At 45.2% G+C, this 15,928-nt stretch overlaps 1 protein-coding gene across 1 annotated transcript; it reads right to left on the bottom strand.

Moving 5' to 3' along the window:
- Positions 1–485: 485 nt before the first annotated feature.
- Positions 486–15,493, bottom strand: LOC132572293 (uncharacterized). Its single transcript, XM_060239189.1, has 2 exons — positions 15,315–15,493; positions 486–1,876 (listed from the first exon to the last, which is right to left on the bottom strand). Exons 1-2 carry the CDS (start codon positions 15,388–15,390, stop codon positions 1,077–1,079), a joined length of 876 nt encoding a protein of 291 aa, XP_060095172.1. The 5' UTR covers positions 15,391–15,493; the 3' UTR covers positions 486–1,076.
- Positions 15,494–15,928: the final 435 nt, after the last annotated feature.

A 15,928-nucleotide genomic window follows, 5' to 3' on the forward strand; every position in this document is an offset into this window, starting at 1 on the left:
AGGAATGCAGTCCCTTTAAATGTGATGACCAGGACTCCCTTCAGAATTCAATCGTGCTCCTCACAGCCTTGCTCCTGGTCCCACCCCCAAAGTCCCCATATATTTCCTGAGTTGAACCTGGCAACCCTAGTTGAGCCCCAACAGCTATTGGCTGATTCCAGATACAAGCATATAATTTTTCTCTGGAAATGGGTATTCCAATTTACCAGGCTTACCAGATGTCCTCTTTTTAGAGGAAATGCCCTCTTTTGTGTGTATGCGTGTGCTGTCTTTTGGACTCTTTTTAAAAAACTGATAAAAATATCCTCTTCTGGAGTTCAAAGGTTAGGAATTCTTCCAGTTAGCAGCGATTAAGGGTATTTAAAATGAATGAGATTTGTCACAGTGATCCCTTGTGTGAAGTAGATAATCAGGAAATATGTCCTCCTTGTTGCTTTTCAAAATATGGTAACCCTAAATTTACTCATACCAATAAAAAGAGGCCCTTTTATGTTTTATAACTTTTATTGAAAGTAGAGTCCTTTTATTTTAAAAAAAATCAAGCAAGCAATGACCAGGATATCAAATACTTTACACTCACAAACCATTATGGTTCCAATGTTATCTAAGAATGGATGTTACCACAGCTGGTGATAATGCTAAGGATACAGCCAATGAAATCCTTAGTATCTACTCACCAAACTAGCCCACTATATGTCCTAGCTTTTACTGACAGGGAAAAAAATAGCTTCATTTTCTCTATTTTATCCTTCCTCCTCCTTCTACAACCTACCAGAATTAGGAACAGAACCCCAAAGCCTGGCTTCCCTTCATTTGATTGGATTTCCTCACACGGATGCCATTTCAGCTTAAGGGGAGTGAAGAGTCATAGCAAGTTTCAAAGATCTCTTCTTAGATATATTGAAGATTATGTTGTGGGAAAGCAGTGTGCTTTTAAAAAGCATTTGTGGGTTTTTGAATCTCTTAATGACCCCCAAATATAAACAATTCCCAGTAGTCATCTAAAATACAGGGAAGGACAAAGCCCCTCCCCCATCACCCATTTTAACTGCCACTCTTCAGAGACGAGTTCCTGCTTAATAATCCATCTCTGGATCCTCCTCAGAATCTGAGTCTTCTGAGGGATTGATTGTTATAGGGCGTTCAGAAGTGGATACTGGAGGTTCTGTTATGGTTATAGGAGGTCTGGTTATGGTTGTAACGGTAACAATCAAGTCATCTGGCTGAGAGGAGGGAAGGATCTCATGTTCAGGTGACTGTGTAGCGAGAGGAGACGTTTGCAGAGAGGGCCCTGAAGCAGCAGAGACACTGGACCTTCTTCCTGATCGAGTACTGCTGTTTGTTGCCTCAGATCCCTTAGGCTTCTTGGGCTCAAACAGGTCCTTCAGGCTAGGAAACCAGGACAAGAAATCATCTTTTGAGGGAGCTTCAGAATTTGACTGATCAGAAAAAGCATCTATCAATGGCTTTAAGAGTTTAGGCAAATCAGAAATTGAAAATTTATCTTCATCGACTGAATTTGTTTCTGATTCATCTTCTTCGCTATCGTCGCTGGTCTCTTCATCAGCAGCTCTCTTGGCAAGGAGGGTAAAGAAGGTAAGAGCATCATCCTCATCACTTTCGTCATTTGTTTCTGTTTCATTATTAACCAGTGGGGATTCTCCCAAGTCTGTAGTTTCTATTGAATTGATGTCACTCACTGCCTCGATATCATGATCTTCCATGGTATCATCATGCTCAGTTGAGTCTTCCTCCTCGGAATTGGGTTCAAGCTCGAATTTATCAGGGGCAGGCTCCTCCTCAAGGTTTCCAACTGTCGGTCCACTTGTCACATCAGGCGATGTGGTAGTGGAGACAATGGACCTAGATGTCACACCTGCAAGGACCATAAAAGAGAGATAAGATGAAGCAGTGGATTTATAAACCAAGGCCCATTATGCACATACAGCTTACTGCAGAGAATCCGAGCGGTCAAGCCTCTAAGTTTGACTTTGGAGTCTGTACCTGCAAGATGCGCTATTCTTTTCCCTTGGTGTATTTATTTTGCAGCCCAGAATAAATACACCGGGCTTTGAGCTGCCTTCTTGTGCCACCCGGTTTGAACTGGGCAACGTGAGAAGGCAGCCCTGCCAGGCTCACTGTGCATGCAGGGAGCTGATGGCTCCTGGCAGGCACAGCTCGGGACTGTCTTCTCCTGTCACCTGGTTGATACCAGGCAGCAGGAGAAGAAGAAGATATTGGATTTATATCCTGCTCTATACTCTGACTCTCAAAGTGGCTCATAATCTCCTTTATCTTCCCCCCCCCCCACAGCAGACACCCTGTGAGGTTGGTGGGGCTGAGAGAGCTCTTACAGCAGCTGCCCTTTGGAGGACAACGGCTATGAAAGCTATGGCTGACCCAAGGCCATTCCAGCAGGTGCAAGTGGAGGAGTGGGGAATCAAACTCGGTTCTCCCAGATAAGAGTCCACGCACTTAACAACTGCACCAAACTGCCACCTGGTTGAAACAAGGCAGCAGGAGAGCAGCCCTTTCTTTTTTATATATAAAAGTGGCATGAAATTAGTGATGGTCCCATATCACCACTGGACTCATGCTCCTTGTATAGGCTTCCCAACCCCACCCCCCCACCCTGGCGGGGGACCCCTGAATTTGCGGCCTCCTCCCCCGCTCTCCAAAAATCTGGAAGCGGGGGGGAGGGAGAGAACATGCATGTAGGCATCATATCGTTGTAGAGCTCCTGCAGGTTTAGAAACCTGCAAACAGTTTTTAAAATGTGTGCCCCTTTAAGGCTGCACAGGAAACAGGAAGGGCTTCATGGGAAAGGGTCAGTAACAGTTTCCAGGGAGAACGGTCCCTTTCTTCTGCTTCCGTTTTCACAGCGAGCAAAGTTCTGCTGGAAGGAGACCAAGTAAGTATTTGTGCGTGTGAGAGAGAGAGGAGGCAGGGGATTCCCTGGTTTGGACGCCCTCCCCCCCCACCTTTAGAAAGTGTGGGGGGGAGGGAAATGTCTACTGGGCACTCTGTTATTCCCTATGGAGAACGATTCCCATAGGGAATAATAGAGAATTGATCCGTGGGTATTGGGGGCTCTGGGGGGCTATTTTTTGAGGTAGAGGCACCAAACTTTTAGTATAGCATCTAGTGCCTCTCCCCAAAATACCCACCAAGTTTCAAAACGATTGGACCAGATGGTCCAATTCTATGAGCCCCAAAAGATGGTGCCCCTATCCTTAATTATTTCCTATGGAAGAAAGGCATTTAAATGTGATGGCCAGAACTCCCTTGGAGTTCAATTATGCTTGTCACACCCTTGTTCCTGGCTCCACCCCCAATGTCTCCTGGCTCCACCCCCAAAGTCCCCAAATTTTTCTTTAATTGGACTTGGCAACCCTATCATTGTAATAAGTTTTTTTTTTAATGTAAAGCAATGGGGGACCTCTGGGGCAGCAAAAGAGTGAAGGGAGGGAATCCAAGTGAATCTGTATGCTTTTAAATTACCTTCGACTTGGGAGTGGAACAAGGGAAAATTGGCACAAAACCACTCTCAGAAAACCGGGGGAACAGTGATGGGAAACCAAACTGAGAACTGAAGGGAAGAAAATCAAAGCCAAACAAAAAAGAAAAGCAAACAGACATGCACAGTGAAAGCAAGGCAAAATACCTGTTCATAATAGGCCCAAGAGACCCCAAACTTGAAAAACAAGTATCCAGTTATCTTCCCAACCACAGAAAGACTTCATTACCATATCATTGCCATATTGGAATCAAAATATTGCACTTGTAATTGATTATATTTTTATCCCACTCTGCCTCCAAAGGGTGCCAAGTGGCCTAGAGAAATATGTCCTTTTCCTTTAACAGAGGCTGAAAGGGATGTTGTTTAGCAGATGATGTTATATACCTCCATGCCATGAAAAGGTCTGGTTGCCCATTAATTCTTTATTAAAGGGAAAGGACAGCTTTTTCCCAGTTCTGTTGGCAAACCCGGGCAGCCTCCATCAGTTTCCCTTCCTCCATTTTACTCTCACAACAACCCTGTGGGACAGTTACATCGAAGGGTCAAAATACACATTACATATGACCTGAGTCTGGTCATAGGTGTCTGAGACGGTTCTCTGTCACACATTCATCCAGGGAACCTCTCTGTCACTGTGTGGCTTCAGATGCTGTGAAGGGGAAAGTGGGGCCTCAGTCACAGGAGGGTATGTTTGCCCCTTCCTTGGGCCCCACATATCCATACCTCAGCGAGACTGACTGAAGGGCTGTTAGCTTTTGGCTTGCTGCTTACAACCATACATGAGCCAGGTGACAGAACCAGCATCAGCTTGGGATGACTTTATATCCCTTCATGCATTGGAAGAGTATCCTCTAGTGTAGCTAGCACTGCCTTGGCAAATGCTGGGAGATTTTGAGGACAGTGCCTAGGGCGGGTGGAGTTTGGGAAAGATATGACATCACTGCCCAGTGACATGCAAGGCATTTCCTGTAATCTCTGTGGTCTTTACATGGGGGAAACTTCTAGCATATCATTATGGAGGCCATTTTCTGGCCATTTTTTCCCCTCTCACATCTCAATTTCTTGAGAGCAGTAGGGCAGATGGCAAGCCCTCCTGTTTTGTATACCTCTGCTAAATAGTTTATATCATCTAAGGCACTCTGAGTCAGCAGGTTTTTGTGGTAACTACTCTAGCTGATACAGCTGATTTTGCAATTGCAGGTCATTTCATTCTCAGAGTAATGAATATCAGCTGCATCCTGGATAACTGTGCCATATTCATAGAGTTTAATGTTCTTTGTCACCCTAGCAATGGCAAAATAGTCACAATCTCAGTCAAACTCTATACTTTTGCCTCATCAGAGCCCGAAGCCAACAGTTTAGGATCCATCAGATTAAAATCCATACCCCAGCGTCTTTTCTCATGCTCCTGGTAGACTTTTGACCACTGCCCTGTGAAGCTATCCCACAAGATGACGGCACCTTTTTGTGGTAACTACTCCAGCTGATACAGGATAGAAATGTTTAAATAAATGAAAAAATGAGTGTTCACACCTATCAAACTCCCTCAATTTAGAAAATTCATGTGTCACAAAGACACTGCCACACTTGAGATGCTAACTTTCTACATATTATATATATATCCTGCCTTTCCTCCTCATAGCTCAGGGCAGTGGAGTGGATGGTTTTACCTTTCTCTGCTTTCTCTGCCCAACAATGCTCTCAGGGGGAGTGGTATGAGAACGAGAGGAAGTTATTTCCCCAGAATTGTCACAGCAAGAGATCATCCAGACACCCAATCTCCCACCTCTGTGCTCCAGTGGTATAGGGCCCAGAGAGTTGTATCACAGGATTTCTCCACATAGACAGTTTACTCTCTATTGCTTCATCTAAGGTGTTGCTCTTGTTGATGCTGCAGGCAACAGCTCACACGCCTACCAGTTACTCACAAGTAATAATTTGTTGAGATGTCAGCCTCACCCTGTGATGAGGAACAGGTGACAACCCTTCCACATCTATGTTTTGGTACAACATCTGATAGGGCATGCTGTTCCCATTCAACAGATGAGAACAAAGGCCAGCTGCCCGCCCACCTTAAATTGTTCACCATATCTTTAGCTTAGATTTCTACTTCATTTCCCCTAAAGCCAGTGTTTACATGCAGCCCTTGTACTAGTGGTTAGAGCCAATGGGATTGCTCATAATAGGCAGGTCAAGGTTACCTTCTTCATTGATTGAATCCCAACTGGGAGGAACCAATCTCTTTTGCTGATTTCTACATCCTGAAGTCAGGTTGGGAAAGCAGAAGGGATAAGAAGGATCTTCCAGTTCTCTGATGTCAATCCCTCACCCACTTACTCCCTCTGAGTAAAAGCATTGTATAATCTCGAGTAAGATGTCATCTCCTTTTTGGCAGGACTTTCACAGACAGTCAACAGGTACAGCTTCCCTCATCACTGGACTTCCATGCCAGAAAAGGTGCAACTGCTGAATATCCTTTTATCATGTGATAGTTAAAGGCAGGGGGAAAAGGTAGACACTTAAAAGGCAAATCCCTTTCCTGTCACTCACCTCTATGAAGAGCAGGGCATTTTTTGAGCAGGAATGCACAGGAACACAGTGCCTTGGCATCAGGGTGTGTGGCCTAATATGCAAATAAGTTCCTGCTGGGCTTTTTCTACAAAAAAAGCCCTGATGAAGAGAAACTGTTGTGCTGTTCTCACAACACATATTTTTAAAGACACTACAGCAGGGGTGTCAAACATGTGGCCTGTGGGCCAGATCAGGCTCCCAGAGGGCTCCTGTTAGGCCCATGAGCTACTTTTGGTTGTCATCTGCTTCCTTCTTCCTCTCTCTTGCTTCCCTACATGACACAGCTTGCTTTTATTTTAAGATTTTTTTAAAAAAAATCTTTGTGTTTGTCTGTGTCCTTTGCAGAGTTTGTATCTCCACCACCTGTCATTACATTTTATGACACCTATGGCCTGGCCCAACAAGGTCTCATTTATGTCAGATCTGGCCCTCATTGCGAATAAGTTTGACACCCCTATGTGTTTAACTAGGAACTCATTTATTCACAAAATTAACCAGAAGTTTCAGTGCAAAAATTAGTGTTTTTGTAATTTATTTGCACAATCTACCTAACACCAGCTTGTTCATTTGGGCCTAGCTCATCCTGTGTCCTTTATATGAAAAAATCAAACTGGCTATGACTGAAAAGCAGTCTCTCAGTTGGATGTGCTGAAAAGCACACTTTTGGGGAAAGTACATCAAGATACAACAGAGCAGCTTTGCCCACTGAATTTTTGTTTTTGTTGTTCAGTCGCACAGTCCAGTCCGACTCTTTGCGACCCCATGGACCAAGTCAGGGCAGGCCCTCCTATCTTCCACCATCCTCTGATGTCTGCTCAAATTCATGTTAGTTACATCAGTAACGCTGTCCAGCCATCTCACTTCTTCTTTAGCCTTCTGTCTTTACCTGCTATCATGTTGTTAACTGAGGTTGCCAACTTCCAGGTAAGGGCTGGAGATCTTCTGGGATTACAAATTATCTCCATGCATTAGTTAACCTGGAGAGAATGGCGACTTTGGAAGGTGGACTCTATGGCATTATACCCCACTGACATCTCTATCCTTCTCAAACCTCACCCTCCTCAGGCTCCACCCCCAAAATCTCCAAGTATTTTCCAATCTAGAGTTGGCAACTTTATGTTTAATACACAAGATCTGTGCAAGCAAAAATAAAGTATCAAGACTAATTTCAGTGTGCATAAGCAATCTGAGTTTTCATAGACCAAAGCCATCATGGAGCTCACAGCATTTTAGAGCTTTGACAGACTCACAAGAATTCTTAATCCTTAGCTTTGTATTACCTCAAGGGGGATTTTGATTTTTTAAAAAAACAACACCACCAATGCCACTTCAGGAATCAGAAACAAATGCAGGACTCGGAAACAACAACAGGAATCAAATTCAGGAATTGAAACAACAGCAACAGTGCCACTGTGTATATAAAATGACCTCTGTGACTATTGTAAATTTAATTCATAAAGTCATCACACTCCACCTTGAAAACAATTAAATTACATCACCTTTAGCTCATTTCCATTAAAATAGGTCTTGCCCCTAAGAATCCCTGGGAATAAGCCTCCTCAGAATTGATGTGGAAATTCAGGAATCAGACAGATGGAAAGTAAAGGAAGCTTTATTAGCACTCAGGTACTGTGGCCACACGGCAGCTCTTGGGTAGAGCCACACCATACAGCTGTTGTTACAGACCTATGCTGACCCTTCATAGAAGGTCTTTAGAACATGCACAAAACAATCCTACACAGTGGAATTTTACCAGGTACTCCCAGAACAGCTATTTTGGTACAGAAGCACAGATAGACTGGTTTGATCCGGTCTAGCAGTTGCCTTCTGGTTAAACGCATCCTGTTACAATGTGTATTTCTCACATACAGGTTAGCAGTACACTATTAAGAAAGACTAGAACATCCTAATGCAAAGTGCTTTGTTAAGAAAGCAGGATTTTCCACGTGCTCTTATGTGACTTGAACTCTCTTCATGCTGGAGACAGGGGTCTTATATTCTCCACCAAAGAGGCAAAGGACTTGTTTTCCACAACAGAATGCAGATGGGATAGGGCAAGGGTGGCCAAACATGTGGCTCTTTCACACATAATAATAATAATATTGACACCATCTTGGATTTTAGGATTGAAACTGCAAATGTATTTGTACAATGAATGTTAACAATTTTACTGTATTTTATTTTAACATTATGTATTTTAACTATTGTTAGCTGCCCTGAGCCCAATAGGGGAGGGTGGGATATAAATATAATATAATAAATTAAATAAAATAAAATAAATATTGTGTAGCTCTCAAAGTCCCCATCGCCCAGCTTGCAAAAGGCATTTGTCTCTTTAAATTACTTCTCCACGCCAAGCCAGCCAGTGGCTTGGAGAATGCAGTTAAAGTTGCTTTCTTTCCACCTCTCCCTCTGTCCTCCCTCTCCCCAATCTATTTGTTTTCCTTCCTTCCTTCCTGTCTTGCGGCTCTCAAAGATCTGATGTTATGTCTTGTGGCTCTCAAACATCTGACGTTTATTCTTTGTGGCTCTTACATTAAGCAAGTTTGGCCACTCCTGGGTTAGGGTTTTTTAAAAAAAATCCTTGTGTTTAAAAAGTCGCCTCCTGGTGGTGGTGGTGGTGGTGGTGATGGTGGAAAGTGCCATCATGGCCAACTCGTGGTGACCTTGTAGGGTTTTCAAGGCAAGAGACATTCAGAGGTGGTTTGCCATTGGCTGCCTCTGCATATAGACCCTCCCACCCAAATGCTTACCAGGACCGTCAAGCGTAGCTGACTCATGGTGACCCTGGTACAGTTATCAAGGCAAGACGCATTCAGAGGTAGTTTGTTATTGCCCACCTCTGTGTTGTGACCCTGGGCTTCCTTGGCAATTTCCCATCCAAATACTAACCAAGGGCAACCCTGCTTAGCTTTCAAGATCTGATGAGATGGGGCTTGATTATGCCATCTCCATGTAAAAAAACAAAACTTAACATCCAAAGATCAAGAAAACAGATGCTCCTAACCTAGCTCTCTCTCCTGATTAGCCAGTACAATCTATTGATTAGAGGGCTAGAGGAAGACCTAGACTCAAAGTTCACTGGTCCTGTATCCAGATGAAACAAGTTGGAATGTGAATGGCTTTTTGCTAGGTAGGTTTGTACCTTGGTTTTTTTTCCCCCTCCTGTGGCATGTGATGAAGGAATCTTGGTTTGAACTTATCTATGATTACCAACAGTATACTAATGCTGGTATGTGAGTCAACCAGTGTTAGAAGCCCACTTTGGGGTTGGGGAGGGCTAAACTACTGTTTCATTTGGGCTTAGACTACCAGTTGCATATATTGAGGTGGGGTGGAACTGACTCTGATTAACTCATTTGTCAGTGCTCACGTTACGGGTATCTGGTATTTCTTCATCATGCTCTCCGGGAAGGCGTGGAACAGAGATGCAAAGCCTGCAGCAAGCTGAGTTCCCATAAATTCTGGTGTCATGCTGGCTTGTGATATTTGAATGCCAACTTGGGGACGCCCAGCAGATGCTTCTGTGTGGAGTGATTATTTGGGCTGACTTCAGAGACATCTCTGAGTAGGCCCGAAGTGCCGGTCTATAATAAGCCATGGTCACAAGTTGTGATGATGCAGTCAGTGGCTTAGAATGCTTTCAAATGTGTTGAGGAAAGGTCTTTCAAGGTTTAGAAACCATGAGAACTAAACAGAACTTCCATGTCTAATGCACTATATCTCTGCTGGATGACCATGGATCAAGAAAGGCATGTACCATCATGCCTTGCCTGTGGGCTTAAACAACTGACTGACTAGATAAGTCCAGCACAGCACTTCTTGCAGTTGTGGCTTTGTGTTTTCCCATGGCGCAGAGTGGTAAAGCTGCAGTCCTAAGCTCTGCTCACGACCTGAGTTCAATCCCGACAGAAGCTGGGTTCTGGTAGCTGGCTCCAGGTTGGCTCAGCCTTCCATCCTTCCAAGGTCAGAAAAATGAGTATCCAGCTTGCTGGAGGGAAAGTGTAGATGACTGGGGAAGGCAGTGGCAAAACACCCCGTAAAAGTCTGCTGTGAAAAAGTTGTGAAAGCAATGTCACCCCAGAGTCAGAAACAACTGGTGCTTGCACAGGGGACTACCTTTACCTTTTAACCATCAATTGTGGGTGGGGGGGGAGATTTTACAATTAATTAAGTAAAAAATGATAAGTTCTGCTGCTGTCTGTGTGAAGCAAGATGGATGGACGGATGGACAGACAGACAGACTCAGAAGGGTAGCCATATTAAGTACCAGATCAAAGTTAGTCCAGTGGTCAGCACCGGCCCATGGCGCCCTAGGCAGACTCGCAGCCTGCCGCTCCCTCCACAGCACCACCCCCCGCGGCACCACACCTCCTCCTCCCTTCCCCACCCCGAGTCTATTTTGATGCCTGGAACAGGGGGCGGGGGGGGGGGGGGAGGGCCACCTTTAGATAACCTGGGAGCAGTGCTCAACCACTGTTCCAGGCATTGAAATAGACCTGGGGTGGGGAAGGGAGGGAGGAGGAGGCTGAGAACTGGGCAAACTAGGCATTTGCCTAGGGGGAAGGGGGGGGAAGGCTGAATTCAACGCCCCTGCCCTGCTGGCACCCTAGACAACTGCCTAGTTTGCCTAGTGGGTGAGCCGGTCTTGCCAGTGGCACCTTTAAGACCAACAAAGTTTTATTCAAGGTATAAGATTACATGTGCAAGCATTAGATATATGATAGATTATGATGATGATGAAGATAGATGATAGACAGACGGACAGTTAGTTCAGCACAGTACTCTACATATAAGCCACAGTCTTAGCCATCTCCGCAAACAGATCTTTGAAACAGGATGGGCTTATAGGCCCTTCAAAAAGGTCAAAGGATTGGGGGGCAGGGAGGAAAGCTGAAAGGGAAGAGGCTGAGCCCACATCCCCTGGAAATCTATTCCATAATTCTTGAGCAATAGTGGAGAGAAACATTTTTAGTACAGGGTGATCAGTTCAGCCACATGGGTGGAACAGTTAATAGAGTGTTGAGTGGATCTCAGTGATGCACAGCTATGATGTAGGCCAGCCAAAATAAACTGCCTAGCACCTGCTGCTTGCTGTATAATCAAAACTTTCAGCCATATCCCGAATTTACAAGACTGCTTCATTGTTTTTCAATGCTGTTGTTTTCATTGTTTTTCCAGTGCTGCATCTATAGCCACTGAGGCTGCATCTATAGCCATCGCTGGATATTTCACCATCACTGCATTATAACTATCATTTGTTGCTAAATCAGATCATTCATATAGGAAAATCAATTTGTGAATTATTGCTATAGCACAGCAAGAGCACAATATTGACCAACGTGCAGATAGAAAAGTGGTGGATAGAAAAAAGCGGGAGAAAAATATAATCTCTTCTGAAATGTGGTCACTTAAGTTTGATCTCTTGATTTTGTGTCATGAACCGAGAAAAACAAATGGCATCTGATGATATTAACAAATAGCCAGGTGTGTAGCAAAACAAGCAAAAGGCTGTAACATTGCCATCGATTTGAATCTGAGGCAAGGGCCACTCCAGTAAAGTATTTCAAGCAGGTAGATAGGGATAGATAGATAGACAGACAGACAGACAGACAGACGAACAGACCAGCACAGTACTCTACAAATAAGCCACACTTGTTGAACTGGGTTAGTTTGTGGCATGAGGTATACCTTGTGAGGAGGTCAGGACAAACACCATACACACTAAAACAGCTGTTCCCAACCTTTTTTGGCATGGTGACCCACAAGTCAAAATTCACTTGGTATGGTGACCCATCAGGGCTGGCCCAAGGTTGTTGGTTTTTTTAACACCTTAGGCAAACCATGACCCATCTAGTTTAGCATTCTATTTTCTACAGTGGCTAACCAGATGTTTTTGAGAAACCACTAAACCACAAATGGCACAGCTGCCCTCACAACCCCCAGTGAATGACATTTTGACATATAAAGCCTTTGCATATGGAGGCTACTTTCCAAACTTTGACTACCCTCTCCGTCTCCATTACTTCCTCTAGTCTCCCCCTAAGATTCTAAGAAACTCAGTCTAGTAACCATAAAAGACATGTTTTACTTGATCAACATGTATATTCAGTGGGGAAAAAATATCAATTGATATATGACATGGAAGATACCATTTGCAGGGTCAGATTGTGGTTTCCAAAATGCAAAAGAGAGCAAGAAGAGGACAGAGGTGGCCATCAGGGAGGGCTGGCCCATGAAACACTTTCAGAGGCTTTGCAACACACATTTGTGACCTGACCCTCAAATTGTGCCTGACCCACAATGCTCTAAATGGGTGTGGTCACATGTACCATTTAAAGCGTGTGTGTAGCACTCAAATCTAAACTGCTGAATATTGATTCGATGCAGGGCAGTTCAGACGAGCATCCAAGAATGCGATTCATTCTGTTGTGCACGATCAGACATCCAATACTATCACGCTCATTTCTTGGAGCATGCGTAATCAGATGGTGATTTCTGGGAGGGGAGGGGGCCCATTGAACATGCACCCAACTGTTTGGAGCTGGGGAATCAAAACTTTCTTCAGAGGCAGGGGGGAAGGGCGAAAGTTTCCAGAATTAACGTTGCCGATCCAAACCACGGAACTGCCAGGAATTGTTTTCCTAGAAATTGGCAGTGACAATGATATCTTGAAATCCTCCACATTGGAAAAAAAAGAATTTTTTCCTGTTCTGAATAGTGGGATAACGTCCCCCCCCCCCCCCCGATCCTGTGTTGATTGGAGAAGCAGAAGCGTCACCTCAGATTCCTGGATGATCTGGCAATGCGCATGTCTGCTGGGGCTTTTTTTTTTTAAAAAAGGTGAGAGGCAGTATCGTGCGTGAGCTGTCCAAATAACAAAAAGCCGATCTTGTGCCGCTGTTTTGAAAAAGGGCCGGACTTTATGTGCGGTCAAATTAACGCGGCACTGATCCGCAGCAAGTCGGAATGACCCCGGATGATGCTCGATTGCCAGATGTGCATGTCTGAACAAACACATTTAATCCGTCAGCCAGACGGAGCTGTGTCATCACTAATGGTACGTGTGACCGCACCCAATTACATTTTTTTTTCATTCTCTGAACCATGAATATCCCAAAATGCATAATCCCAGAACTGATTAGAATTGGAGGGAAATCTTGCAATCTCATGTTGATGCAGCTATGTAATATAAATTTGATACACAAAGGCTAAGAACAAACAGGCATTTTGGGGTGGCAGGGAGGCGTCCCGAATCAGGACAGCCCAAAAAGAGCTGTCCCAGAGCCTCCCCACGCTCACCCGCATGCCGCTGGCATCCTGTCCGTGCCACTGCACGGGAAAGCGACCCAGAAGCCAGATTCCTTTGTTTTCCCTGGGGGGGGGGCAAGCGCATGAGTGCACCAGTGCTCTGATTGGCTTCATTAAAAAAAAAAAAGGAACAGCTTGGGACACCTTGACAGCTCCAGACCGCCAAGTCGCTGGCAATCCGGCAACTGACGGCCAGCTCAAATATTTGCTACCACTTTCAAAGTGGTAGCTTTTTGAGTCGGGTGGAGCAATCAGAAGGACGTGGTGAGTGCAGGATGGGGACGCCCGGCAGATGTTTGTGTGTGGAGGGATTTTTTGGGCCGACTTCAGAGGTGTGTCTGAGTCAGCCCAAAGTGCCGGTGTGTAATCAGCCAAAGGTTCCAAGGCAGAGGAGTCTTGGACATGGTACACATTGGCTCCCATAACAGCTGCCATTAACTCACTGAGTGAGATCCATCGTGGTGCAACGGTTGGACTAGGGCTGCCAATCCCCAGGTGGAGGCAGGGTATCCCCTGGTTTGGAGGCCCTCCCCCTGCTTCAGGGTCATCAGAAAGTGGGGGGGAGGGAAATGCCTGCTGGGCATTCCATTGTTCCCTATGGAGACCAATTCTCATAAGATATAATGGAGAATTGATCCACGGGTATCTGGGGTTCTAGAGGAGTTGTTTTTTGAGGTAGAGGCATAGCATCTGGTGTCTCTCCTCAAAATAATCTTCAAGTCTCAAAAAGATTGGACTGGGGAGTCCAATTCTATGAGCCCCCAAAGAAGGTGCCCCTATCCTTCATTACTTCAAATGGAGGGAAGGCATTTAAAAGGTCCCTTTAAATTTGATGGCCAGAACTCCCTACAGAGTTCAGTTGTGCTTGCCGCACCCTTATACCTGGCTGTACCCTACAAGTCTCCTGGCTCTACCCCCAAAGTCCCCAGATATTTCTTGAGTCAGACTTGGCAACCGTAAGTTGGACTCAGACTAGGGAGGTTCAAACTCCCCTTCAACAAGAAAATCCACTGGGTATTCTGAGGACATACACTGTTTCTCAATCTAATTTATCTCAGAGGGTTGTTGCGAGGGCAAAAGAGAAGAGACAGCTGTGTAAACCTCCTTGGAGGAAGGGTGAGATAAAAATACTAGAATGCTTCAGGGCAAATCACTCACAAAACATCAAAACCCACCTCACAGCTTGTCTGCCCTGCTTGCTCACTCTTCCCCTCCTCTGCTGGCACTGGAATCACGATTCAAAGCTCCCTGGGTTAGAGAAGCCTTCAATCAGACTCCAGTATGCCATGGAGTTTTTTCTAAAGTGGGACACTTTGATGTTTTCATTATGTTTCTACAAAACGTGCTACGATTCCTTCAGGATTGTAATGCAACACTGAGGTGAATTTTCCAGCTAAGCATCTCAACAGCTATTAAATGTAAATGCTGATCCCAATGTGCAAGGTAATTCAATCTGATGGAAGCCAGGAGTGGCAGGAGGGAATGAGGGACTTGGCTAGCTTTGTTTATCATTGCCGTGAGCATCCAGACTTGGGGGTTGTCAGACAGGTGCCTGGAGGGCTTCAGGGGCTAGGGTTAGTGACAAAAACCTACTCTATGTGAAGACAGCACCAGCCTCAGTCCCTGGATTCTCCATTTAGATTACCTCAAGCAGCAGGTATGGGGGAAATCTCTGCTCTTGTGGAGCTCCTGAAGAACATTCGCCAATCCAAGGAGACTACTTTGAGCTGGCTGGAAAACTGGTCTGAATACACTAATGGCTGCTCTGAGGCATTTGAGGCCAGTCTTCTTGTGAGTCTGTCCCATGGGACAGCTCCTAACTGGCTCCATGGTTCCCGAGCTATCCATTTCCACCACATCCCAATCTTATTTACTTTCTCTTATCTGGAATTGCCCCCTTTTGTTGGCCTACCTGGCAGAAGCAAAGTCACCGCTAAGATGAAGGCAAATTTCACCTCCAGGGGCCTCCTGCCCAGGCTGCGCTTCATCCTTCAGCCTTCAGCAAGATCAGGCCCTCGTTTCAACTGTCAGGACAAGCTTGGCACCCAGTTAATTGCTCCAGACACTCTCTAAGGGACAGTATATATCCTTGTAGTTAGGGAAGAAAAGGGCTGGGCTTCCCAGACTGCCAGGGCGTGGAACATTGTGATCACCTGCAGTGGGAGTGCCTGACTGTTTCAACAGGGCTGATGCTGATCACGGCAGCCTCCAGCTGGAAGTTTGACAAGGCGAGATGGGAATGAGGAAGACAGTCCCAAGCCAATAGACACTGCTGGCCCCCTGGCAACTGAGGGAATGTTTCCTAGCACCTCTTGTTCTAGTCCAGCAAAATACCACCACACCCATCCCCAGTCAGCCTTCTCTCCTCCAAACAGCTAAACTTCACTCGCCCAGATTGAGGAAATAGACAATAGGGTTCCTTTCACCTTGAGATGTTGCAACATTTTAATTCTAAGAGCTCTGAGAGAACGAAAAGAGCGTTAAGGGATGCTATGGGAATGTTTGTTTAAAGAATAAGATGATCAC

Source organism: Heteronotia binoei, chromosome 5 (genome assembly GCF_032191835.1).
Source record: "Heteronotia binoei isolate CCM8104 ecotype False Entrance Well chromosome 5, APGP_CSIRO_Hbin_v1, whole genome shotgun sequence".
In the NCBI taxonomy this organism is placed as follows: domain Eukaryota; kingdom Metazoa; phylum Chordata; class Lepidosauria; order Squamata; family Gekkonidae; genus Heteronotia; species Heteronotia binoei.